At 45.1% G+C, this 25,561-nt stretch overlaps 1 protein-coding gene across 3 annotated transcripts in view; it reads left to right on the top strand.

Annotated features, from left to right (window-relative positions):
* The window catches only part of THSD7B (thrombospondin type 1 domain containing 7B), a 733,248-nt gene that overhangs the window by 375,659 nt on the left and 332,028 nt on the right, over positions 1-25,561 (top strand). For all 3 annotated transcript variants that reach the window (XM_068245888.1, XM_068245890.1, XM_068245889.1), the window contains one exon: positions 3,296-3,399. In XM_068245888.1, the coding sequence (XP_068101989.1) occupies positions 3,296-3,399 (104 nt within the window). The remainder of the gene's footprint in view (positions 1-3,295; positions 3,400-25,561) is intronic.

Here is a 25,561-nt window from a genome sequence, read left to right as displayed (position 1 = left end):
TTTTCGGCCTTAGGTGACCACAACCGGTCATTTCCCAGGGATTACTGTGGTGATCAGAGACAATTGATCGTCAGTGGGATTGTATCGTTAATGGCCACTTTAAAGGTGGCCACAGACCATACAACTTATTAAAAAAAAATTTCAATTCAAGAATTACAATCAAACGTACACCATTCAATCTTCATAAAATTGGTCATCAAAATCCACAATTCCCAAACTTCCTTTTAAGGAAAAATCCAGAAAATGTGATCAGGTTTCTCAAAATAAATAAATAAATAAATATATCTTTCAATATTTCTGTACAACCGATTGTTCTTATGGAATTGTTGTAAAATTGGATCATTTTATTGCATCATGTGTGTGGCCACTGTAAAAAATTTTTTTGACTTTTTTTGATGCATCTGTATGGCGCTGGGGTCCTTAAAACAATGGGCTGGAATCACTAAGACAAATAGCATGCCTTATTAAAGTTAGCACGCTTTATCAGAGTAGCATAGCAGCGCTATGAACCCGCAGGGGCTCAGAGCAGGACGAGTGGAATTGCCAATTAGCAGGTATAAGTTCGTTGCACTCGCTATACTACTCTGATAAGGCGTGTTGACTTTGATAAGGCTACTTGTCTTAGTGAATCAAGCCCATTGTAATTGCATCTGATCACTACATCTGATGCACAAGCTTGGGATAATGGTCTGTAATTAAATAAGGCATATGTGGTTTCATTTTAATTGAAAATGATGAAAGAATATATTTTTATGTGTTGTATAACTGTGGAGACTTATCATAGGAAAATAAGGAAGTGTGAAAAATGAAAAAAAAAAGTACATTTTCTGCAATTACACCCAAATGTTTTCCCGTTGAATGACTATTTAACAAAATAGGTTTTGTGAAAAAATATTACTCGTAGAAAGATGGTCCTAAAAAACAAAAAATAAAGTGTATATACTTAGATAGTATAAGTAGTGAAAACGTTATTGCCGTATCAGTTGTGACACAGTTGAAAAGCCAAAATTATCAGGGACCTTAAAAGACACCTGAACTGAGAGGGACATGGAGGCTGCCATAGTTACTTCCTTTTAAAGAGAATCTGTACTGTGAAAATCTTCCATAAATAAACGTACCAGCCTGTTTGTTGTCTTCTCCTGGCCCCTCTCTGTGACATTTTCGCTGCTCCTGCTGCTTTCTTGGTGATAAAATCAATGTTTTATTCATTGTTTTTGTAAACAATGAAGATGGCCGCCAAACAGGAAATACATCATCAGAACAGGTGCCTGTTTGCAGAGGCTCCTCTCAAATGTGATTTGATTGCTGGAATGTTACACCACTTGTTGCCTTATGCTACGTACACACATGCGACAACGATCGTTCGTTAAGAACGACGAACGAACTTTTAATTGATGAAAGAACGACCTAAGTAAAGGTAGTTTTAAAATGTGTGTAACGATCTGATCGTTAGAACGAACGTTACATCACAGAAAGCAACTATTGCGCCTGCGCATAAAAATGAGAAGTTCCATGGAGAAATAGTGAAATGCGCATGTCAAGCCTAGTACGAACGATCGTTTCCAACGATGTACTACTTTTGCAAACGATCGTCATTGGTTAAAATCCGCCGAGACAGAACTTTCTTTTGTAGCGATTTGGCTCGTTCGTCGTTTGCCTTAATAGTCGGTGGTTCGTTTTTTGTAACGATCGTCGTTGGTAAAGATCGGGGAACGATCGTTACAAACGACTATAGTCGCATGTGTGTACGCACCTTTAGCTGCTTGTCTGAGCTTTGAACTGATCTTTCTGAGCTGAGCTCGTCCATACCGCCAAGGAGGTTAAACAATACAAGTTTCCTGGCAGTCCTGCTGATGTTTTTGACTACAGTAATATCTGGAGAATTATCTGGACCAAAAGGATGCAATAACTTCAACACCCCCAGAGTCTTAAAGGGATACTGTAGGGGGGGGTCGGGGGAAAATGAGCTGAACTTACCCGGGGCTTCTAATGGTCCCCCGCAGACATCCTGTGTTGGCGCAGCCACTCCCCAATGCTCCGGCCCCGCCTCCGGTTCACTTCTGGAATTTCTGACTTTAAAGTCAGAAAACCACTGCGCCTGCGATGCCGTGTCCTCGCTCCCGCTGATGTCACCAGGAGTGTACTGCGCAGACACAGACCATACTGGGCCTGCGCTGTGCGCTTTTGATGACATCAGCGGGATCGAGGACACGGCAACGCAGGCGCAGTGGTTTTCTGACTTTAAAGTCAGAAATTCCTGAAGTGAACCGGATGCGGGGCCAGAGCATCGGTGAGCGGCTGCGCGGGCACAGGATGTCTGCGGGGGACCATTAGAAGCCCCGGGTAAGTTCAGCTCATTTTCCCCCGACCCCCCTACAGTATCCCTTTAACTAAAAACCTTTGGGCCATAGTTTTCTGTCATGGTGCTCCCTGTGGAATGCCTTGCTAAACTTAATCAACTCAGCTCCAACCTTAGACATGTTTAAATCAAAACTTAAAAGCCACCTATTTAGTCTGACATTTATGATCACATAACTTTTTCCCTGTACACATCACTATGTACTGACCTGAGACAAGCTTATGCACTTTGGGTCCTACGGAAGAAAAGTGCTTTACAAACGCTTCATTGTTGTTATTGTTTAAAGGGAATAAATATGGCAGCCAACATATCCCTCTCAGTTCAGGTGTGCTTTACGGGGTTAACAACGGGGAGCTGCAACACAAGGTGATACCTGCATCTGGATTCTGCAGGCATAGTCTGAAAGTCCAGAGAGTCTCCACCAATTAGCGGTGCAGCTGAACTTCAATCACTGTTGTATGATACATTGTAACACAATAACTCCATGCTGCAGCTTCCTGTCGATGCACCGCAGCTTCCTGCTAATGAAGGCACCGGCCAACATTGTAATTTCTAATCAGGAAATTCTGGATGTTTAAATTACAGGGAACACAATCAGCCTCAATATGTCTGCAGTACATTAATGTCACCATAGATGGGAAAATCAACATTCCGCCCAGCAGGGAGAAAAAACAATAATATCATATTTTGGAAAATGAATGACAAGAAAAATGTAATTAACTTTCGATCTTCAGAGTTGTGAAATCTATTTTCTCCCGCGCTCTTGCAGCTGGTTTATTTTTCACAATTAAATGAGAATTAGCCACGCTGCCTTAGCGGCAAATGCCCGGCGATTTGATGGGAATTCATTTCCCAGCGCACGAATCAATCAGGAGGAAAACACAATTAGGTGTGTGCGCACCTGTTCTCACCGCCCTGCCTTGTGCTGATTCACAGGTGGATGCCCCAGGACTGGAGTCAGTGCGTCCTTGTGCCGGACTACGTGAGACAGGGCATAGCGGGGGGCACGGAATCCTGCGGACCCGGCATACAGTCCAGAGGTAAGCCTTAACTTCCATGATATACAATGCATGCTGCTTTGTGATCTGTGACTCACTCATGCTGTAAACAGGATATATTTATACAGGGGAATGTTAAAAGAGTTCTTTAGGGATTTAAAAAAATGTTTCACTTACCTGGGGCTTCTACTGGCCCCCTGCAGAAGTCCTGCGCCCGCGCCGATTCTCAAGAATCCTCCAGTCCCCCGCTGCAGCTCACTTTCAGTTCTTCTGGCTTACAAGTCATCAGCCACTGCGCCTGCACTGCCCTGGCCACGCGCGTCCTCGTTCACGTCACCCGGGAGAATCCTGCGCCTGCACAGTATGCTCCCAGCGACGGGAGCGGGATTGAGGACGGCACAATGGCCGAAAGTCGGCGAAACTAAAAGTGAGCCATGGCAGGGGACAGAAGGACCTTTAAGTACCGGCACGGGCACAGGACTTCAGCAGAACTCCTTTAAAGGGGAACTAAATTTAAAACTTCTCTTTTCGAATAGATTAGCAAATAAACACGTATTATAGGCCAAAAGCGGTTTGGGCTGATCTGTAATCGATTGGCACTACAATTTGGTGAGCCCAATCTGAGAGCACATAAGCATCTACGGACTATATGAACTGGATTTGTTTGAACCCAGTCTATTGCAGAAGTTCATCTTCTTGTTAACAGATTTGTTGAACGCTGGACTATTTGAGTGTATAAACACGTATTATAACCTGAAGGAGGACTAGTATTAAAATATAACTTTTATGACTATGATAAAAAAAATGTATCGGCTACTGATCTTCAATATGAAATCCTATCAAGGGGTTGAGGTATAGGTAAGTATCTAGATCTTCAGGCCTGTATATCTGTCTTAGGCTCCGTTCACATCACAAACAGACGGCCACACATGTGGATCGCAACGCGTACGAACACACGCCATCCGCGTTTGTGTGCGTTGCGTGGCTGATCCCATCACTGAAAAGTGAAGGGGACAGTCACGCGTTTTTACAAAAAATGCGTGCAGCATGCGTTCCCGGACCGCACAGGTCCGGAACGCATGCAGTGTGAACATCAGACAGTACACTCTATGCACTGTCTGATGTCGTGCGTGTTGGCCACCTGCACGCGTTTCCAAAACGCGGCTGGAAACACGTGCTGTGTGAACGGGGCCTTAAGCACATGAGATTAGACCCACAACTGCTTGCTGAAAGTACTTAGTATACTAACATATGATAAACAAAGCCCACCACCAACCCTATATGTTTCACCCCCTCAAAAGGGGGCTTCGTCAGGGAAATCAGTGCTTAGTGAATGATAAGGTGCAAGTGCATAGCACAAGTAGATCAAATATACATTTCAAATATGAAAAACAGCAATAAATCAGCAGCTGCAACTCAATTGTTCTTATCACTGAACACTTATTCCTGATTCCAGTAAAACAATAACAAATTTGTGGAAACCTAAAAGACAACCAAAGTTTTACATGAGTTCACTTTTACGGAAGGCACTGAAAGGGTTAAGCTTCAGTGCTTTCTATGTGGAGAGAGCTGTCTCAGCAGAGCTCTCCTGCAGCCAATTCACAGTTGCTAAAAAGAGCTAATTAGACAGGTTTATCCATATCTCTCAACTTTTTTGAGAAAAGAAAGGGCACTTTAAAACACGCCCCTGCCACACCTCTAACCCTTCCCACACCACACCCCCTTGCCATGCATATCACAAAGAATTCAGATTCAAAGGATGTTGTTTTATCTTTCACACCACACTAGTCCTTTTTATCCTCATTTATTTTTTCTTCATTTTAGCATTTAAAAATAAGATATATATATATCAATTTAATTGATGGGAATGAAGTTTAGGGTCAGTTAAACACACGATACAGTAGAAAAATACATATATTTACATAGATCTGTATGTCTTGATAGAGGGACAAATGAGGAAGAAAGAGGCACAGAGGGATTTGGTTCCTAAAGAGGGACTGTCCCTCCTAAAGAGAGACAGTTGGGAGCTATAAGTTTATCTGCCTAAACAAACACAGAACACTGAGAAGTGAATTTCTTCAGCAACTATACTGTATGTGGAAGAAGACTTTTCGTTGTGTGCTGTGCAAGAGGTTGGGTTTACTCTTGAGATAAATCTGGCTTAAAAGCTTTATATAATATCATAATTTAGCAGAGTTAGCTTCATCTCCTCTCCTGCTTTCTTTCTACTCTCATCCCTTCCTTCTTTTGTAACTGCTCCTCCTCCCCTTCTCTGCCCCTCCCTCTTCCTTCTACTCCTTCTATTATCTCTGCCCCTCCCACCTTGCGTCTCCTTTAATACCCTTCCACTTCTCTCCTTACTTTTCTTCTATTCCCCTCCTTAACACCTCATTTTTAAATATCTGTTCAATTTCAGAATAGCAATCAATTTTTCTGACTGATTGTAACATTTAAAAAATATGACCAATGTACCACACACCTATGTTCAATTTTTTCCCAATTATGATAAAACTGATTGGAAACTCAGAGAAAATTGCTAGGGTGTGTATATTAACAAATTGACAATCCAACACACACCATACAATCTTTAGTAGAAATTGAAGAGAAATATCTGGCATTCCGGATCGATTTAAATCTAAAAAACGGGATATCCGATCGGATTTTTCAGTCGAATGAAAAAAAAAAGGTTTTGATTTTTTTTCAAGAAATACGATCGTTTTTATCGAATTACTGTAAAATCTGATAATTTTATTGTATCGTGTGTGGCCACCTTTAGCCAGTCCAAAACAGTCTGTATGCATGTTGGATTAGTTTGGCTCTGTAATAGTAACAAGCTGACACATCATTGCATACTAACGGATCTGGAGGTGTGTTGAGCTATCAGGCATGACAAAGGGATGATTTTCATATTCAGCAGTGATGCATTGTGGGACACCTCAGAGCTCAAAGCATCCTGAATAATCACAAGTACTTTTGGTTTTAAGATGGCAAACATCTGTTTTACATAGTACCCCCCCCCCCCCCATAAGGTTTTGTAAGATTTCAAATTCACTAAATTGCAAACCACAACTGTGACATTAGAAAATATATTTTGTCATTTTTGTCCTCCTGTTTTACTGTCTCTGTACCCCTTTTAGTGGAACTCATCTAGTCACCCTATCTCTGCTAGTAATGAGCATGAATTTTGCTTGATTGTAATTTCACATCCTAATTTGCAATTACAATGCAAATTTTCAGAAAAAAAAATAGTTATTTATTTTATTTGTAAACGTAATCAGGAACCATAAATTTGCAATTCTGCATAATTCTTTGCCAACTTTGGCGCTTAATAGCAAAGCCTTCGTATATACCATTGTCACCAAACTTGCTACACATGCTAAGGAGAAGAGTGGCTACAATTAAACTTTTTTTTCTTCAAAAATGCAAAGGGAAAATGGTTTTTAAACTCAGAAAAAAATAATTTGTAAAACATTTTTTCCTTTGCATTTTTAAAATCAGTTTTCTCAAAAACTACAAGGTCTTTTTGAATTTTTTTTTTCACTTATTCCCATTATTTTCCTTAACATATGTTGCAATTTTAGTGAAATGCTAAACCTGTTCTTTTCAGTCATCCAATCATAAGCATGAAGTTTCTGTTTCTTGAATTTCTCTCTCCTGAGCTCTGTGTTTATCTGCTGCTCTGCACATCATATCTCTTAAGGGCCCTTTCACACCAGAGGCTAGTTTCAGCGTTTTACAGCCAAGACCATAGTTGGCATTTTGCAAGGTAAAATAAAAGTCCATAGACTTTCATTTTAACTTTCACACCTAAAGCAGCTTTTTTGGGCGTTGCGTTTTGAAGCTCCCCAGAGCTTTTTCAGGGCTGTTTACAGCCGAAGTTGGCTGTTGGCGTTTCCCCTTAACATAGGTAGTGATTTGATGACAACATGCATGTGGGCTTTGCTGTTCACCATTAACATTGGCACAAAATTACGTGATATTACAGTTCCTAATTACAGCTACAACCAAAATTAATTACGATTTTAAACCCCCCCCCCCCCCCACGCCGCCATCCTTCGCTGTCTGTAGCTCCGGTATCAGGTCCCGTCGCTTCAGCCAGTCGAAGCCAGTCTACGCAGGAGGAGTGCGCCCTCTACGTATCTCTCTGGCAGCTGCTGGAGAGATACGCAAAGAGCGCTCTTCTCTTACGCCAGACTGACTCCGACTGACAGAAGTGACGGGACCCGATACCGGAGCTGCAGACAGCGGAAGACGGCGGCATGGGAACGATCTGAGCAGATGTGGCTGGAGAAAGCCCCAGGAATGTTTAAAACTTTTTATTTTATCCATCTCTGGTTTCCTTTAACACTCGGTGATCGACAGGCAGTCTACCTATCAGTCAAATCTTAGCAAGGCCGTGCTCAGACGCGACATGTCACCTTATTCTGTCGCCGGGCAACACCACCATGTTCAAGAGCTAACATGAGTTGTGTTACAACCATCGCCATTTGGCTGCCTTTATATTGCACCCAAATGGCGCTCGTGGGCGGCAGACAGGAGGCTGAACTGCGCGACAGCTGCGTAGCTCAGCCGTCAGTCCGAAAGAGGCCTTAAAGTTAACTGACAAGAGCCAATCACTGAGATTTTTACACAGAATAGATTCTGCCCTGGCGAGATGGAGGCCCCGGAAACGTCTCTACCTGGCGCCGGCCTTTGATGGTCTGTACAGGTGTTTGGATCGTTGCCTGGAATTACGCTTTGAGGGTGGTAACGTATGAGCAGATGTTTCACAGCGAGTAATCAGCGTGAGACATATGCCTCATCTCACACGCATCACTGACTGTGCTTGGGGCGTCCGTTAGTGCCAGACGGGTAGTGGTCTGAGGGGCTCATTACTGCCCATTATCCGCTCTTTCTTATAAACTCAAGATGTTTTTATGCTTTATTTTATCTTCAACTGTGCCCTTTGCTGTACGGGTCACATGACCATCTATTTAATGCACTAATCAAGTCCGCTGGAACAGATGTCTTAACGGTTAGTGTACTAATACCTACAGTGTTACTCCTCTTAAAGAGACACTGAAGTGTCTTTTTTTTACCAGATTTTTCCATGCAGGCATGTTCATCTTGTAGATCCAAACTGAATTGCCGCAGAAACGAGTTGTGTATGCCCCAGAAATACACAGACAAAATTCCACGACTTTCCAGGGTACAGCATTTGAATGACGCAGGAGGAGGCAAAGTTGTGTGCAGTAGCTCTGCCCCTTGCTTAGTTAATCTTGCCGATCTCCGCCTCTCCTCGCCCCTCTGATCACTCTGGCCACAATTATTCTACCCCCTCATTCGGGCGGCGCATAACATTAGCATAATATTGGCCAGACAGGAAGGCATTTAGAAAGGTGCGGAGGATGGCCTACGATTGTTTCGCCCTGCAATATGGGCTTTATCAAGATGGTCTTGATAAAGCCCATATTGCAGGGGGAAACGATCATCGACCATTCTTTGCACTTTCCTAACTGCCTTCCTGTATGATAAGTATACAAGTCCTTATGCTGCAATATACTTTTTAAAAAAGATGTGAATTAAAAGTTTTTGAAATTTTAAAGCTGAAATGTGGCAAGTTGCTTCTAGATTCTTTTTCTAATATTGAATGTATGGATTTTACTATTTTCTGTCCGGATGTTGCAACCCAGTGTATTATGAGTGACGGGCATCAAAGCATAGGTGCGCACTCGCTTTTTTTTTTTTCCTCTCCTGTTTATACAATTATATTGGCCAGGCTGAAGCCGCGACCCGGAAACAGGAACAGGGGTCGCGGCCATTTTATTCAGGAAGTCCTGGATTTTTTTAAAACCTTATAAAATAAAAACTACAGGGCTCTGAGCAGCGATAAGAGGGGGAACAGCATCCTTAATGGGAACCTGAAGTGAGAATTATTTAAAATAAACACAAGACGTAGCTGCAAATGAATATTATATACTAACCTCATCGTCAGATGGGATGTTGGTCCATGCTGACATAATGGCAGCTCTAAAATGTGTCTGATTGGATGGTGGTTTTTCCAGGCTTTGAAGTGATCTTTCGATTTCGCCCCACAAATGCTCAATAGTATTAATGTCAGGGGACTGAGCTGCCCATGGAAGCAGGTTAAACTCTGATGTTCCTCAAAATAATTTGAGATTCATTGAACTCGGTGGAAAGGGCCCACAACAGTCGTGTTTTCATATTTTTCTGTGATATCAAAGGCACTCTTGATGGTCTCCTGCTGCTAAAGCCCATCCTTTGCAAAGTCCGTCTTGTTGTGCGTTGGGATATGCTTTGTGGTGTACCTGCATTGAATTCAGCTGTAATTTGTTGTATTATCGCCCTTCTGTTGCTGCGGACTATGCATGTTACTTGCCTTTACTTCTCCAGCCATTTTTGGAGCACAATAGTCCGCATCGCTTGAAGTTCTTTTTCGCAACTGCCACTCTCTAGGCACCTGCGATAGTGTTGGGCGAGAAAATCCCAAAAGAATAGTTGTTTCTGAGATGCTAGCACCAGCTCTTCATGCAGCGACCTCATCCCTCGTTCAAAGTCACTTCAATATTTTGTCTTACCCATTTTGACATTAACTTCCATGATAAATATGTGTTATGTAACTGAGCATTCCATATATTAACTGCGTTGTTAAGTCACTCTACATCACTGTTGGACTGGCTTACTTTCAAATATCCTAGGCTGTTTATTATGCAGAATTCTCCCTCCCCTCCCTTCTCCCCAGAGCATTTTGGGAGATGAGCTATGTTTTTGTACTGGCTTTAGAACTCTCAGTAATGAGCATTCTGTAGAGATCACTTGTCAGTACTTTAAATGTTCCTGTCATTTTATTCATTGTTATTTTGGTTACAGTTGCTTGTTAAAGAGGAACTGTTATGAAAATCTTAAAATTTAAAACACATACAAATAAGAAGTACGTTTCTTCCAGAGTACAATGAGCCATATATTACTTCTCTCCTATGTTGCTGTCACTTACAGTGGGTAGTACAAATACGCCATTACCGACAGGTTTTTCTTCATAGGGGATTCTCAGCATGGCCTTTATTCTTTATAAAGTCATTCCCTGAAAAGGATTTATACAGAGATGCTGACCAGCCTCCTTGCTCACTGACCGTACACTTTATTTGGCAGTTGGACGGAGCAACTGCCATTCACTTGTGCTTTTGAAAATAAAGAAAACCCTGAGAACCCCCTGAGAAGATGGTTTAGCCCAAAACCTGTCGGTAATGTCAGATTTCTACTACTTACTGTAAGTGACAGCAACATAGGAGAAAAGTAATGTATGGCTCATTTTACTCCGGAAGAAACGTACTTCTTATTTGTATATGTTTACATATATTTTTAATTTTAAGATTTTTGCGACAGAAATTCTTTAAGTACCAGAATTTATATAACGTATACTATTGATATGCAAGCCATCTTGTAAGTAAAAGACATTATTAATAAAAAGCTATAATTTCACTGAATATTACTGAAGATGACCTCATTTAGATCTAAAGCCAGCTTCAGCATCATTTTTAGACATATCCAAGGTTTAAGTTATGCTTTAAGATATACTTTGTTGCTATTAAAATAAGTTTGTTGAACACAGGGCTGGTGCTTCCATAGGGACTACCTACTCAATTGCCAGAGCCAGCTAAAGGGCCCTTTGGGGCCTAGGTCTACCCCAAGTTGAAGCCAAGTTCAATTTAAATAAAAACAACAACAAAAAAAACAGATACTTACCCAAGGAGAGGGAAGGCTCTGGGTTCTGTAGAGCCTTCCCTCTCCTCTCATGGTCCCCTCATTGCGGCGCTGGCTCCTGCGTTTGAATCCCCCGCCGCGGAAGTCTACAGAAGCCCGAGTGCTCTTGAAGACGGGCGGCTCTTTACTGTGCATGCGTGAGTGTGAGAGTGCGCTCACGCAGGCGCAGTACGGAAGAAGGGGGAGGCTCTATAGACCCGGAGCATTCCCTCTCCATAGGTAAGTATCTGTTTTTTTATTTGGGTTGACATTCACTTTAGTCATGTTCCCCTGAGGACCCTGCAGATTACTTACAGCAGAGCAAACTCACCTGTCCAGCCGGCAAACTCCCTCCTTTAGTCTGTGCCGTTCCATCTCCATCCTTGCCATGGAGAAGAGGCACGAATGGAGACCTGGAGGACCTGTCAGCCAGCTCTGGGGCCCTCAGGGGACAACATTATACTATCTGTGTGGGGAAGGGCGGAACAAGGGGGTCACCCAATACTTCTACCTTGGGGGAGGGGGTGCTTAATCCATTCGGGTCGGGGGAAGGAACACTTAATTTTGCATTACATTCATGACGAGAGGGCGTGACACCTAATGCTGTGTTCCATTCTGGTTGGGAGGGCGGGGCATCTTATGCTGCATTCCATTCTGGTTGTGAGAGCGGGGCATCTAATTCTACATTCTATTCGGGTTGGGATGGTCAGGAACCTTATGCTGCATTCCATTCATGTCGGGAGGGCGGGGCACCTAATGCTGCATTACATTTGTGTCAGGAGGGCGGGAACCTAATGTTGCATCACATTTGTGTCGGGAGGGCGGGGCACCTAATGCTGTGTTCCATTCTGGTTGGGAGGGCGGGGCATCTTATGCTGCATTCCATTCTGGTTGGGAGGGCGGGGCATCTAATTCTGCATTCTATTCAGGTCGGGAGGGCGGAGCACCCTAATGACCACAACTGTTTTATTACCCTTGAACGAAGGGCCCCCAGGTTGTAAGAGTCACCAAGGGAAAGGGTGGAAACATTGGGGGACCCATGAAGTTTTGCTGGGGGGGGGGGAGGGGGGCTATGATTTGTAGCTACGCCCCTGCCTGTGGAAAAACTGCATCTAAATGATGTCTTTCTCAGTAATGCCTTACCCACTCCGTCCCCCCGACACCCCAATGTAAGCTCTTTCCTATAACGCTAATTCCTTCTTGTTGCCTAACTCTAACCTCCAGCGTAAAACTCCTATGGTACGGCACCTAAAAGTTTTGCTAAACACAAAAGGTTGTAGCAGGATCATTGCATGGTCAGTACCTTGGACAGTCCCAGCTGTGCAGTAACTCGGCTGATTGAGCAGTAAGTGGGGATGGTCAATGAACATGTTTATCCACCAATTTTATGCAGCTTGAAAATGGACCATTCGTATAGAGCCAGGATGGAATTTAATTGTTCCATTTTCAAGCTGCACAGATCTTCATGGGGCATTTGCATAATTCTGGATCAACTGGAGTTATTTGCATTTCATTGACCCTGCCTAGTAGTGAGTATAGGAACTCTTGCTGGCTGGTAAGTGGATTTAGTGAGTATTATGGAGCAATGCCAGGCATTAATTAACTATCCTGCCATCACCTCCTTTTAGAATGTTAATGAATCAACCTTTTAATCCCCCCTTGACAAGTGCCTTATTCATAATCAATGTAGTGCACATGAATCAAATGCCTACAAAGAATTACATCTCAATCTCAGCTTTTCAAGCAATTCATCTCGCTCATGTAGGCAAGGTCTTAGTGCTTGTTTGTGTGATTTACAAGGGCATGCCGTTTCCCATAGAAGGCTTATTTTATTTTTTTACTGCTCCCACTTGTCTGCTGCATTTTTTTTTAACCCATTTTTTTTAACCCTTTCCAATCCATTTTCACGATCACCCAGAGGCGTATCTACAGGGGTGCAGGTTTGGCATGTGCCATGGGCGCCTCGTAGTGAGGGTGCTGCTCCCTAATATTTCTGGTGTTCCCAGATAAAAACTAAAAACTATATGGTGGACATTCTGCTGTCTGTATATATATTTTTTGGGGCGAGGGACAAGCTTCCTATTTTGGGAATATGCACAGGTTGACCTACTGCCATTCTTAATTCTTACAGGCCATGCTTTACTTCAACTTGGACACACTGAGACTACACCTTAAATTTGTTGTATGGCCCTGCAATCCCCCCCCCCCCACACACACACACACCTCCTTTCTCTTTCCTGGGGCAGATTTCAGTGTTGGCCATAGGCGCGGTTTTCCTTAGATACTCTTCTGTGAACACTCACCTCCTCTTCAGCACTTAAAGAGAAGGTTCAGGGAGGGGATTAAAAAAATAAAAATAAATTTCCACTTACCTGGGGCTTCCTCCAGCCCGTGGCAGGCAGGAGGTGCCCTCGCCGCCGCTCCGCAGGCTCCCGGTGGTCTCCAGTGCCCGACCCGACCTGGCCAGGCCGGCTGCCAGGTCGGGCTCTTCTGCGCTCCATTTCCTGGGACTTCTGCGTCCCACGCCGGCGCGCTGATGTCATCGGACGTCCGCCGGGCTGTACTGCGCATGCGCAGAACTACTGCGCATGTGCAGTACAGCCCGGCGGACGTCCGATGACGTCAGCGCGCCGGCGTGGGACGCAGAAGTCCCAGGAAATGGAGCGCAGAAGAGCCCGACCTGGCAGCCGGCCTGGCCAGGTCGGGTCGGGCACCGGAGACCACCGGGAGCCTGCGGAGCGGCGGCGAGGGCACCTCCTGCCTGCCACGGGCTGGAGGAAGCCCCAGGTAAGTGGAAATTTATTTTTATTTTTTTAATCCCCTCCCTGAACCTTCCCTTTAATCTTTTCCAGTGTGGGCGTGGGTGAATGCTACACTCCGCAGGTCTGTACCTCCTCACTCTAGAGCAAGGAGGCAACCCGGCATCTGAGGGAGGAGGTGACGCAGGCGGCAACTCGTGTGCTCTAGCTCCGACAATTTCATCTACATAACGACCACATGCAGCAGCTGCGCCCCTACAACAAGCCCAAATGTACCCACATGATATTTAAATTACATGTTGCGGAGGATGCTGGGTACGTCTAGTCTCTGCCCAACATGTTTCGTCATTGCCTTGTGACTCAAAAAGGGCATCCCTACCTGTTTCATCACTACCTCTTGGCTCATCAGGAGTATTGTGACTCTTCAGGTGCACCCTAACATATTTTGTCACCGCCTCTTGACTCACCAGGGCCCCTGTCGAGTCACGAGGCAGTGAGGAAACATGTTGGGCGGAGACTAGATGCACCAGGAAGTGTGTGACAGCGAGGAATATGCAGCATATGGAACAGTGTGTGAGAGGCGCTGTAGGACGAGCGGTACGGCCTGCCCAGAGACAACGGGGAGACCCAGTGAAAAAACTTGATGTATTTACTTTTTGTCAAGGCGCATGTGAGTGTAAGCTTTTAATAAAGTGTTTCAAATTTCAACGGATTTAATGTACGCTATGGGAGCTTTTTACTTCTTTTGAGGAAGATTTTTTTTTTATGCAGTGAAGCATAGAGACAGTGGGAATGCTGATGAGCTGAGGCATCCTAGCATAAAGCGAGCTTTGATCAGTCTTAATAGTGGTAATTCTAGTATTTGTATAGCACCTTTCTCCTGTCGGACTCAAATCACTTGCAACGCAGCCACAAGAGCGCGCTCAGTAGGCAGTAGCAGTGTTAGGGAGACTTGCCCAAAAACTCTTTACTGAATAGGTGCTGGCTTACTGAACAGGCAGAGCCGAGATTTGAATCTAGGTCTCCTGTGTCAGGGGCAGAGCCCTTAAAGGACACCTGAAGTGAAAATAAACTAATGAAACAAACAATTGTATCTGTGCTCCTTCTCCTAAAAATGACTTTTTAAGATATTCCAAAGTTTTATTTTATATTTAAATCTAATTTTTAAGTTTTTACTGTTTTATTGTTTTTGCTCAATGACACATTCATTGAAGTATGCCAGAGCTAAAATCTATGAACGATTGACCCTTTCTATCTCTTTCCTGCTCTCAGAAGCCATTTTCTGCTAGGAAAGTGTTTTAGGGCCTATTTCCACTATCGGGAATGTGCATGCGTTTTCTGCACGCAGATTCGCATAACCAATACAAGTTAATTAGCCTGTTTCTACTTGTCAGGAAATCTCTGCGGTTTGCTGTGCAGGGAAAATCAGTAATCCATAATGTAATGAATAGGAAATTTGGATGCGTTTTCGCTATGCGAATTCTCCATGCAAATTTGCGTATGTTTTCACATAAAATCAATGTAAAAGCACACTGGCACTGACATGGTTAAATTCGCATACTTACTATCATACGCAAATACGTACGCAAATTTGCGTACAAATTCGCATCGGCATGCAAATTCGTTTTCGCATTTTCCGCAACGAATTCACACCGCACAAGTGGAAACGGGCCCTTATAGTTGTCATTTCTTATCAGTGAGGGTCACACTGTGGTCTGACCCATTCCTGACTCAGACAGGAATTGCCACTTACATACCTGATGTTTAACCCTTTCAGGTAGAGAGAAAAAAAAAAAAAGGAACACAGCCTAGTTATTTGTGTGCTTGGCACTGTACATACCCACGTCTATCTCATCATGTCGTCACATGTCACCTCGGGTCTCCTTTAACCAGTACACTAATCCAGCAACTGCTGAATATATGAATAGGCCTGGATTTCCTATGCTTACAATCACCCTGCATTCACCTTAACATTTTTTCTTTTACTAAGAACAAGGCTGGATTTATACTTCTTGTGCCCCTAGCCCAAGTATTCTGTGGCTTACCTGTCTTGTGCAGTAGCGCCTCTCCCATTCCTTGTGCAGCCCCCTCTCCCATGCGTAACATTCATGTACTGCAGCCCGTTTCTTTCATTAACAGCTCCCTCGAGAATCAGCTTTCCTTTTTCATGTATTGCTCTCCATTTTCAGCCTCCTCTTACATATGTAACAACCAGTCTTTCATGTCCAGGTGCCCCCTTCGGCCGCAGCCGCCCAAGGCTCGGGCCTTTGCGGCCTTTCCAGAAATCTGACTAGGAATTATTTGGAATTTATGTATTATATAGAAGTAGGTAAGGCATGATCATTTTAAATGTACAGAGCTCAACTGAAGGGAATGGTTTTCCTCAATAAAAGCGTATACTGCCTTTTTAACAGAAGCTTCTTTTCCTTCCTCATAACATATGCACAAAAGTGTTCTCTCCATCCCCGCCAGCCGCCCTGTTTGTGTGGAAACTGGTCTGTGCCGGCTGTTGTTCCATCAAGCATAGTTCATTGAATTCTCGTACAGCTGACTCTTGGGAGACACGAGCACTCCTGACACGTCCTCTCCATTAACACTCTTCTCCCAAAGCAGTTCGGACAACGTTAAAGGCTTAAATTGCAGCATTTATAATGTTAACATAGCTGGCCGGAGCATGGTCTGACACTTCAAGCTGAGAGAGCGTGCAATTACGGAAGCCTCACGTCCACAGCTTTCCCTCCAACAGGAACGGCGGCAAGGTGTGAAAATCCTCCTTGTAGGGTTCATGCTTACAGGCTTCAGCGAGCTGCAGGCCTGTGAGGTGAGAGGGCAAAATCCAGTCACAGCTTCTCAGTACTGCTCAACGTATGTGTATAGCGGTACTCACTGGATTTGTTTTATTTTATTTTTTTGAAGTACTGTGTTAGTATTAAATAATTGATTTTCATAATATATTGTTAATTGTAAAAGTTTAAATATTAGAAATAAACACTTGCTGGTTACACAGTTTAAGAGGAACTGTAACCAAGTATTGAACTTCATCCCAATCAGTAGCTGATACCCCCTTTCCCACAGGAAATCTTTACCTTTTCTCAAATAGATCCTCAGAGGGGTCTGTATTGAAGATATTGTGGTTAAACTCCTCCCACAGTGTGATGTCAGGAACTAGGTCCTGACAGTTTCCTGTCTGTGAACCTTGATGCATTGTGGGAAATAACAGCTGTTTCCAATTGCCAAGTAACCAGCATCTCACTCTGTGGATATTCATAGCTATAACAAACAAACAAAACCGTTTGGCCTATTGCAATGTTGGTGGGTGTGGATAAAAATAATGTCAGTTGGTCAGTTTGTGCTGTCTAGTTTTTTTCATGACTGCCAGTAGTAAATATGATGTCCTGCAAGCTGTTTATCAAACAATATGAACAAATTACATGGCGAATATCGATCAATTTCTCAATCTTTCTTCTCATTTTTAACGTCTCACTTTGCAATGTAGTATGGATTTATTTTGTCCCTCTTTTCAATGTATACTTGAAATGGAAAATACTTGCCTGGGTACTGGGAATCCTCTGAATGGCCTAGACTCACTTTCCCGGATGCTCCAATATTCCACCATTCCCGCACAGGATCCCTCTTTACCAGGGTTGTCCATTAGGTGGATCGAGATCTACTGGTAGATTTCAAAGGACTCCTGGATGGTTCCCTCATTGCTCACCTGAGTGACGTACGCATCATACTAGGGGCTCGATTCACAAAGCGGTGATAACCCAGTTATCACGCCTAAAAGACTTTAGGCGCGATAACCTTTGCACTAGCAAAGTTATCACCGCTTTGTGCTCTAACTCGCGCGAAGCTACCGCGCGTACGCAAAGTCCCATAGGGCTTAATGGGAGCTTCGCGCGAAGCGCCGGGTGCTTTGCGCGCGGAAAATTTGCGCGAGTTTCTTTTTATCATGCCTAAACTGAGTTTAGGCGTGATAAAGGGGTTTTCACTCGCGTGCAAACACTTAGCACCGCTTTGTGAATCAGGCCCAATGTCTCCTTGACTAGGATGAGCTTAGTGCAATATGCTGTCCTGAAGTTTTGCACAGCAGTATGGAGGAATATGATGTTGCAAGGTGGGGACTGGAGCCATACATTTAGATGCATTATAATGTGCTACTGCTGATTACAATTTTGCAGGTCACTGAACATGATGTTGTGACTGTATTTGGTCAAGCTCTGTTCTATTTAGCTTACTTAGGAGGCTCTATGATATGCATCTAACTGACTGGTGGTTTTTTGGTTATCACTGATGGACTGCCGTTGTGCATGTGCTGCAGTTGTGGCTTATGGTAATCACTGATGGACTGCCACTGTGCATGTGCTGCAGTTGTGGCTTGTGGTGATCACTGATGGGCTGCCGCTGTGCATGTGCTGCAGTTGTGGCTTGTGGTAATCACTGATGGACTGCCGCTGTGCATGTGCTGCAGTTGTGGCTTGTGGTGATCACTGATGGGCTGCCGCTGTGCATGTGCTGCAGTTGTGGCTTGTGGTAATCTCTGATGGACAGCCGCTGTGCATGTGCTGCAGCTGTGGCTTGTGGTGATCACTGATGGACTGCCGTTGTGCATGTGCTGCAGTTGTGGCTTATGGTAATCACTGATGGGCTGCCGCTGTGCATGTGCTGCAGTTGTGGCTTGTGGTAATCACTGATGGACTGCTGCTGTGTATGTGCTGCAGCTGTGGATTGTGGTAATCACTGATGGACTGCCACTGTGCATGTGCTGCAGCTGTGGCTTGTGGTGATCACTGATGGGCTGCCGCTGTGCATGTGCTGCAGTTGTGGCTTGTGGTAATCACTGATGGACTGCCACTGTCCATGTGCTGCAGCTGTGGCTTGTGGTAATTACTGATGGACTGTCGCTGTGTGTGTGCTGCAGTTGTGGCTTGTGGTGATCACTGATGGGCTGCCGCTGTGCATGTGCTGCAGTTGTGGCTTGTGGTGATCACTGATGGGCTGCCGTTGTGCATGTGCTGCAGTTGTGGCTTATGGTAATCACTGATGGACTGCCGCTGTGCATGTGCTGCAGTTGTGGCTTGTGGTGATCACTGATGGGCTGCCGCTGTGCATGTGCTGCAGTTGTGGCTTGTGGTAATCACTGATGGACTGCCACTGTGCATGTGCTGCAGCTGTGGCTTGTGGTGATCACTGATGGGCTGCCGCTGTGCATGTGCTGCAGTTGTGGCTTGTGGTAATCACTGATGGACTGCCACTGTCCATGTGCTGCAGCTGTGGCTTGTGGTAATTACTGATGGACTGTCGCTGTGTGTGTGCTGCAGTTGTGGCTTGTGGTGATCACTGATGGGCTGCCGCTGTGCATGTGCTGCAGGTGTGGCTTGTGGTAATCTCTGATGGGCTGCCCTTGTGCATGTGCTGCAGCTGAAACTTGTGGTAATCACTGATGGGCTGCCCTTGTGCATGTGCTGCAGCTGAAACTTGTGGTAATCACTTATGGACTGCCGTTGTGCATGTGCTGCAGTCTGGGCTTGTGGTGATCACTGATGGACTGCCGCTGTGCATGTGCTGCAGTTGTGGCTTGTGGTGATCACTGATGGACTGCCGCTGTGCATGTGCCGCAGCTGTGGCTTGTGGTAATCACTGATGGACTGCCGCTGCGCATGTGCGGCAGTTTTGGCTTGTGGTAATCACTGATGGACTGCTGCTGTTGTGTATGTGCTGCAGCTGTGGATTGTGGTAATCACTGATGGACTGCCGTTGTGCATGTGCTGCAGCTGTGGCTTGTGGTAATCACTGATGGACTGCCGCTGTGCATGTGCTGCAGCTGTGGATTGTGGTAATCACTGATGGACTGCCGTTGTGCATGTGCTGCAGTTATGGCTTGTGGTAATCACTGATGGACTGCTGCTGTGCATGTGCTGCAGTTGTGGCTTGTGGTAATCACTGATGGGCTGCCGCTGTGCATGTGCTGCAGCTGTGGATTGTGGTAATCACTGATGGACTGTCGCTGTGCATGTGCTGCAGGTGTGGCTTGTGGTAATTACTGATGGACTGCCGCTGTGCATGTGCTGCCGTTGTGACTTGTGGTAATCACTGATGGACTGCCGTTGTGCATGTGCTGCAGTTATGGCTTGTGGTAATCACTGATGGACTGCTGCTGTGCATGTGCTGCAGTTGTGGCTTATGGTAATCACTGATGGACTGCCGCTTTGCATGTACTGTAGATGTGGCTTGTGGTAATCACTGATGGACTGCGGCTGTGCATGTGCTGCAGTTATTGCTTGTGGTAATCACTGATGGACTGCTGCTGTGCATGTGCTGCAGTTATGGCTTGTGGTAATCACTGATGGACTGCCGTTGTGCATGTGCTGCAGTTGTGGTTTGTGGTAATCACTGATGGGATGCCGCTGTGCATGTGCTGCCGTTGTGGCTTGTGGTAATCACTGATGTACTGCCGTTGTGCATGTGCTGCAGTTGTGACTTGTGGTAATCACTGATGTACTGCCGCTGTGCACGTGCTGCAGTTATGGCTTGTGGTAATCACTGATGGACTGCCGCTGTGCATGTGCTCCAGGTGTGGCTTGTGGTAATCACTGATGGACTGCCGTTGTGGCTTGTGGTTATTACTGATGGACTGCCGTTGTGCATATGCTGCCGTTGTGGCTTGTGGTAATCACTGATGGACTGCCGCTGTGCATGTGCTCCAGGTGTGGCTTGTGGTAATCACTGATGGACTGCCGTTGTGCATGTGCTGCCGTCGTGGCTTGTGGTTATTACTGATGGACTGCCGTTGTGCATATGCTGCCGTTGTGGCTTGTGGTAATCACTGATGGACTGCCGCTGTGCATGTGCTCCAGGTGTGGCTTGTGGTAATCACTGATGGACTGCCGTTGTGCATATGCTGCAGTTATAGCTTGTGGTTATTACTGATGGACTGCCGTTGTGCATATGCTGCCGTTGTGGCTTGTGGTAATCACTGATGGACTGCCGTTGTGCATATGCTGCTGTTGTGGCTTCTGGTAATCACTGATGGACTGCCGCTGTGCATGTGCTGCCGTTGTGGCTTGTGGTAATCACTGATGCGCTGAGCACGAGTCACTGTACCTTACTGTACCACCTAACCCCAGACTCTAAAATCCAGTCTAGTCCTGCCTGATCATTTATGTTCTCTATGCTTTAGTACATCATTCCCAATTATGGTTACAACAGCGATCTGAATACATGTGAGCCGGTCGGCTTCAATTATTTGACTTTGTGAGTGACTCGGCATTGTGTTCTACTTTGATGCTTCATTGAATTCTTTAAATAAGAAAAAAAAAATTATGATAGGAAAACTTTTCTAACACCCTTTCAGAAGAATGATGTTCCTCTGCGGTTAGCAGCGGCTTCTGCGGCAGCGCCGGCTCTCTTTCTTCTCCTGCGAACATTAGAAATAATACTTTCTATTGAACACAAAAAAAAATTAAAACAAATTGTGCGTTTGCCGTCAAAGGGAGAAATTCCGAAAATGGAACGTGACAACAAAATTAGCTAATTCGTCAAACCACCAAAGCACAGAGCAGCTGGCACAGAATGAGATAAATTGTCTCGCTCAGACCCCAGACGTGCCGTAGCTTGATACACTTCATCTTCGGAGATTAATAGAGGTAAGATGCTGTAACCGTGGCAAATCAAATCTATATTGTGTGATCTCTGAGCTCTGCCATGAGTGAAATCGCTCTCTTGTATGTTTATTCTCGGTCACCCTGCTTAAAATTGAACTGCCGTAGGTCAGTGGTTCTGCGCTTCCTGTTCTGGTGATCTCCAAACTGATTGCTGTTGCTCTCCAATCTCCCAGGGGGGGCTTCTGGCCAAATCCTGAAGTGGTACAAGGAAAACAGGATATTGCTTTAAAGTGGCATTCTGCTCTATCATTTTCTATAGGCCTACACAGGGCCGGTGCTATATTAAAGGCAAAAAGGGCAATCGCTGCCGGGGTCCGTAGGGGCATTTTCCAGGCAGGGCCGGTTCTAGGAACAATGGGGCCCCCAGGCATAATTAAACTGGAGACCCTCCAATAGACACTACCCGATCAAAAAAGTGGCAGTAGGGGCCCTTTGTTGCAGATATATTTTCCCCAGGACCCTTGAGCTGTGTGCTCACACCCCAATCAACCCCTAACTTAAAGGGGCATTACAGTGAAATATAAGCTCTTGGGATTTCCATAATTGTAAGTTTCTATTAGAAGGAGCAGCACATATTAGACAGTGATTTTGTTTACAAAGGTCATCTTTACAATTTATAGATGAGATACAGATCCTGTGTCCCGTCGCAAGGCAAAGGAAATGATGGCATCAGTTACGCTCAGGGCCGGTGCTACCATAGAGGCAAAAGGGGCATTTGCCCTGGGGCCCTGACCTCTGCTTGGGCCCCAGCAGTGCCGACCCTGCGATATTTGTTTCCCCTCCGACCCCCCTTTCTGCTTGCACTGATCCCCGGGGCCCTGCTGCAAGTATATTAGCAGCCATAATCACCTTATCCCCATCGGATGAGCGGGCGGCAGCAGCTGCATTCGGAGACACCCTGTCTCCCTCCCACTCTATGACCCGGCGTGTGTTTACACATGACGCGCCAGGTCATAGAGTGGGAGAGAGACAGAGTGTCTCCGAGTGCAGCCGCTGCCCGCCTGCTCACCCGACGGAGATAAGGTGATTATGGCTGCTAATATACTTGCAGCAGGGCCATGGGGAGCAGAGGGGTAATGGGGGGGGGGGGGGGGGCAACGATGAAGTTTGCCCCTTGAACCAGCCCTGGTTACGCTGTGTGATTATAGCCATCTCTCTCTTTCCCCTCTTGTCAGCTCAGAGCAATGCAAGTCCATTCTCGTAATGCTGTGATAGGTAGCCTGTTTATTTACCTAAGACATTCCAAAGCACTGTTCTTTCTCCTGAATGAACTTGCACTAGGAGGACAGGGCTGTGAGCTGACGGAGAGAAGAAAGATATTAGCCCTAAACAGGGGCCTCTGGGGCCCAACAGTTACATTGGGGAAGGGAGACACCTTGGGGGCCGCTACAGGCCCTGGGGCAGCTGCCACCTTTGCCTCTTTGGTTGCACCAGCCCTGCCCCCAGGCATCCCCATTTGCCCCTCTCAAAATCCAATTAGGTCGGGTATTGCAGCCACAGCGTGTGTGGTGGTGGGAGCAGGAGCAGGCAGGGGAACATTTATATACTACATTACCTAATGTGGTGCCACCGCTCGGTCCTGCCTCCTGATCCACTGCCTGTTGCCATGGTTCCCTTGCGTGTGACAGCCGGCTGCAGCAGAGTACTCCCCTATGTGCCGCATGTATGTGACGCATGTGTGTGACGCACATCAGTGCGTACTTGTCTACGAGGAAGGAGACGCCATGCTGTCGCCAGGAGCGGATGAAACATCCTGAGCAGTGTCATCCTTTGTGATGTAGCTGTCTGCTGATCTGACTTCCGCTCTACAAGCTGCTGGGGGAGGAGGAGGAAGGAAGAAAGAGCTTCCTGCTGGGCCTCTCACTACTGGTAATATTGCTGTTAGGGGACTGGACCAGGGACCACTAGATTCGCTGCCTAGTGAATTTGGTGTGGGTGGTAGGGAGGCCTCTGGGGTTTACTGGTACCTTTGTCCAAGGGCCTCATCGGAGCTTGAACCAGCCCTGAGCTTACAAGGGGTATTGTAAAGTTTTAATTATCACACAGAAGTTATTATGATTATTATGGTTGATTAAAGTGTGCGAAAATATTGAGGATCGCAGTGTGAAAAAATTCCTGCAATTAAAGGGTAAAAGTAACCAACCCAAAAAATCTTCTTCTTTGAGTTCCACCTGCGTCAACATCTGTCTTGAAATGTCATGCCATGTTTGTTTCTGGAAAGGGGCTAGCAAACGTGGAGCTCAGCGTGCAATCACCATCACTGGCGTAGCTAAGGAGATGTGGGCCCCGATGCAAGTTTTACAATGGGGCCCCCAAGCACTCTATACATAGTAATTGATACGGCGCACCAAAACCTGCCAATGGCAACTACAGTGTCAGAGGTGCAAGAAGGGGATGGGAAATAGCTTGTTAATGATTACCACTGTTCAAAGTATCTATAGAAGTGATTATTATGAGCACAGGACCAATAGAGAGGTAATACTGTAGTTGAAGAAGGGCAACCTCTATTGCTACGCCCCTGATCACCATAGACATGTGCAGTTCCTCATGGATAATTTTCCACACTACACCATAACTGAGGCCAGTTTCATTCATGATCAGTTTCCATGGTTTTTTGTCGGTCTTTCGGGATAAAACACTCCACTTTCTTCATTGTTAGTGTATCATATGTCAGTGATGGTCTTTCAGATCTTGGCTCATCTGTGAGGGACATGTGACCACTTTGGAAATTATTTTTCCACCTCACAATAGTGTCATAAGACGGGCAATCATTTCCATAGACTGCCATTATCTTGTCATTGATTTGCCGGGCACTATTGTGAGAGGAAAAAGATTGAGGCTTCCAGCGTGATAAAGTTAGAGCAGATTCATGATTAGGTGGAAAAGGAATTTTCAAAGTGGTCACATGTCCCTCACAGAGAAGACAAGACCTCAAAGACCATTATTGGCGGACAATGCGGCCACAGTGAAGAAAGTGGAGTGTTTAATCCTGGAAGACAGAGGAACAATCATCCAAATGGTGTAAGAATAATGATTCATGCCAAACTACCCATGTCTAAGGTGTCTTGGTTCCATGTTTGCTGACTCCTTTCCAGAAACAAACATGGGGTGTCCTTTCAAAACAGATGTTGCTGCAGTTGGAACAGGATGAAGAGGATTTTTTTGGTTGGACACTATTACCCTTAAAATGGAGGAACTTGTTCATGCTGTGTGTCTTAGTTCATTTCACATTTTAGTCAGTTTTGGCACAATCTGTAAAATAAATAAATTATACAGTGAGCTGGTTTTCTCAGCATTATTCACTTAGGGAGGAATGATGACACTGACACCATTTAAGCAATATACCATAATAACTGCAGAGTGATAATTAAAACTTTGCAATATCTTCTTGTATATGGGTGCTGCACAAATGTTTTTTTAAACCCCCACCTTCTCCTCCTGGGCACCTGGAAGCGGGTAAAAGCCCCTTTTTCATGGATTTGACAGGAGCTCTGGGGGGTGAGGGGGAGGCTTATACACACCCCTCTTCCAAAGCTCTCCCATATCATGGTATAGCTCAGGGTGTGTCAATAGGCTATAGAGGCTTAGTAGGGGAGACCTCGCTCTGTTCTTTTTCTTAAAATGTATAAAATTCAGAACTCAGGTATATATTACCGTTTGATGCATTTCAGTTGTACTGAGTTTAAAAATAATTGTTTCTTTGAATTTGTTTAAAACAATTTTCTTAAAAACTACAAGGTCTTTTTGAAATGTTTTTTTTTATTGTTCCCACTATTCCCCCCACCTACCATACCTAGCAGTAGCAAATTTGGTGATTATACTATGAATAGGAGATTTGCTGTTTACCACTAAAGCCAGCGGTATTGACTTCAATATAAATGATGGAATTCCACTCAGAATTCGGGATTACCAGACGGCATTCGGAATTCCATCCGATTAATAATCCGGCAATTCCGACCATCCTTAGTATATAGTACAGGTTGGTACTCTCCATTTCCTTCTTTTCTTTACTGCTTACAATCATGCACATTTGAAGCACTC

The sequence above is a fragment of the Hyperolius riggenbachi genome, chromosome 7 (genome assembly GCF_040937935.1).
Source record: "Hyperolius riggenbachi isolate aHypRig1 chromosome 7, aHypRig1.pri, whole genome shotgun sequence".
Classification (NCBI taxonomy): Eukaryota; Metazoa; Chordata; class Amphibia; order Anura; family Hyperoliidae; genus Hyperolius; species Hyperolius riggenbachi.
This window is presented reverse-complemented; position numbering and strand designations above follow the sequence as displayed.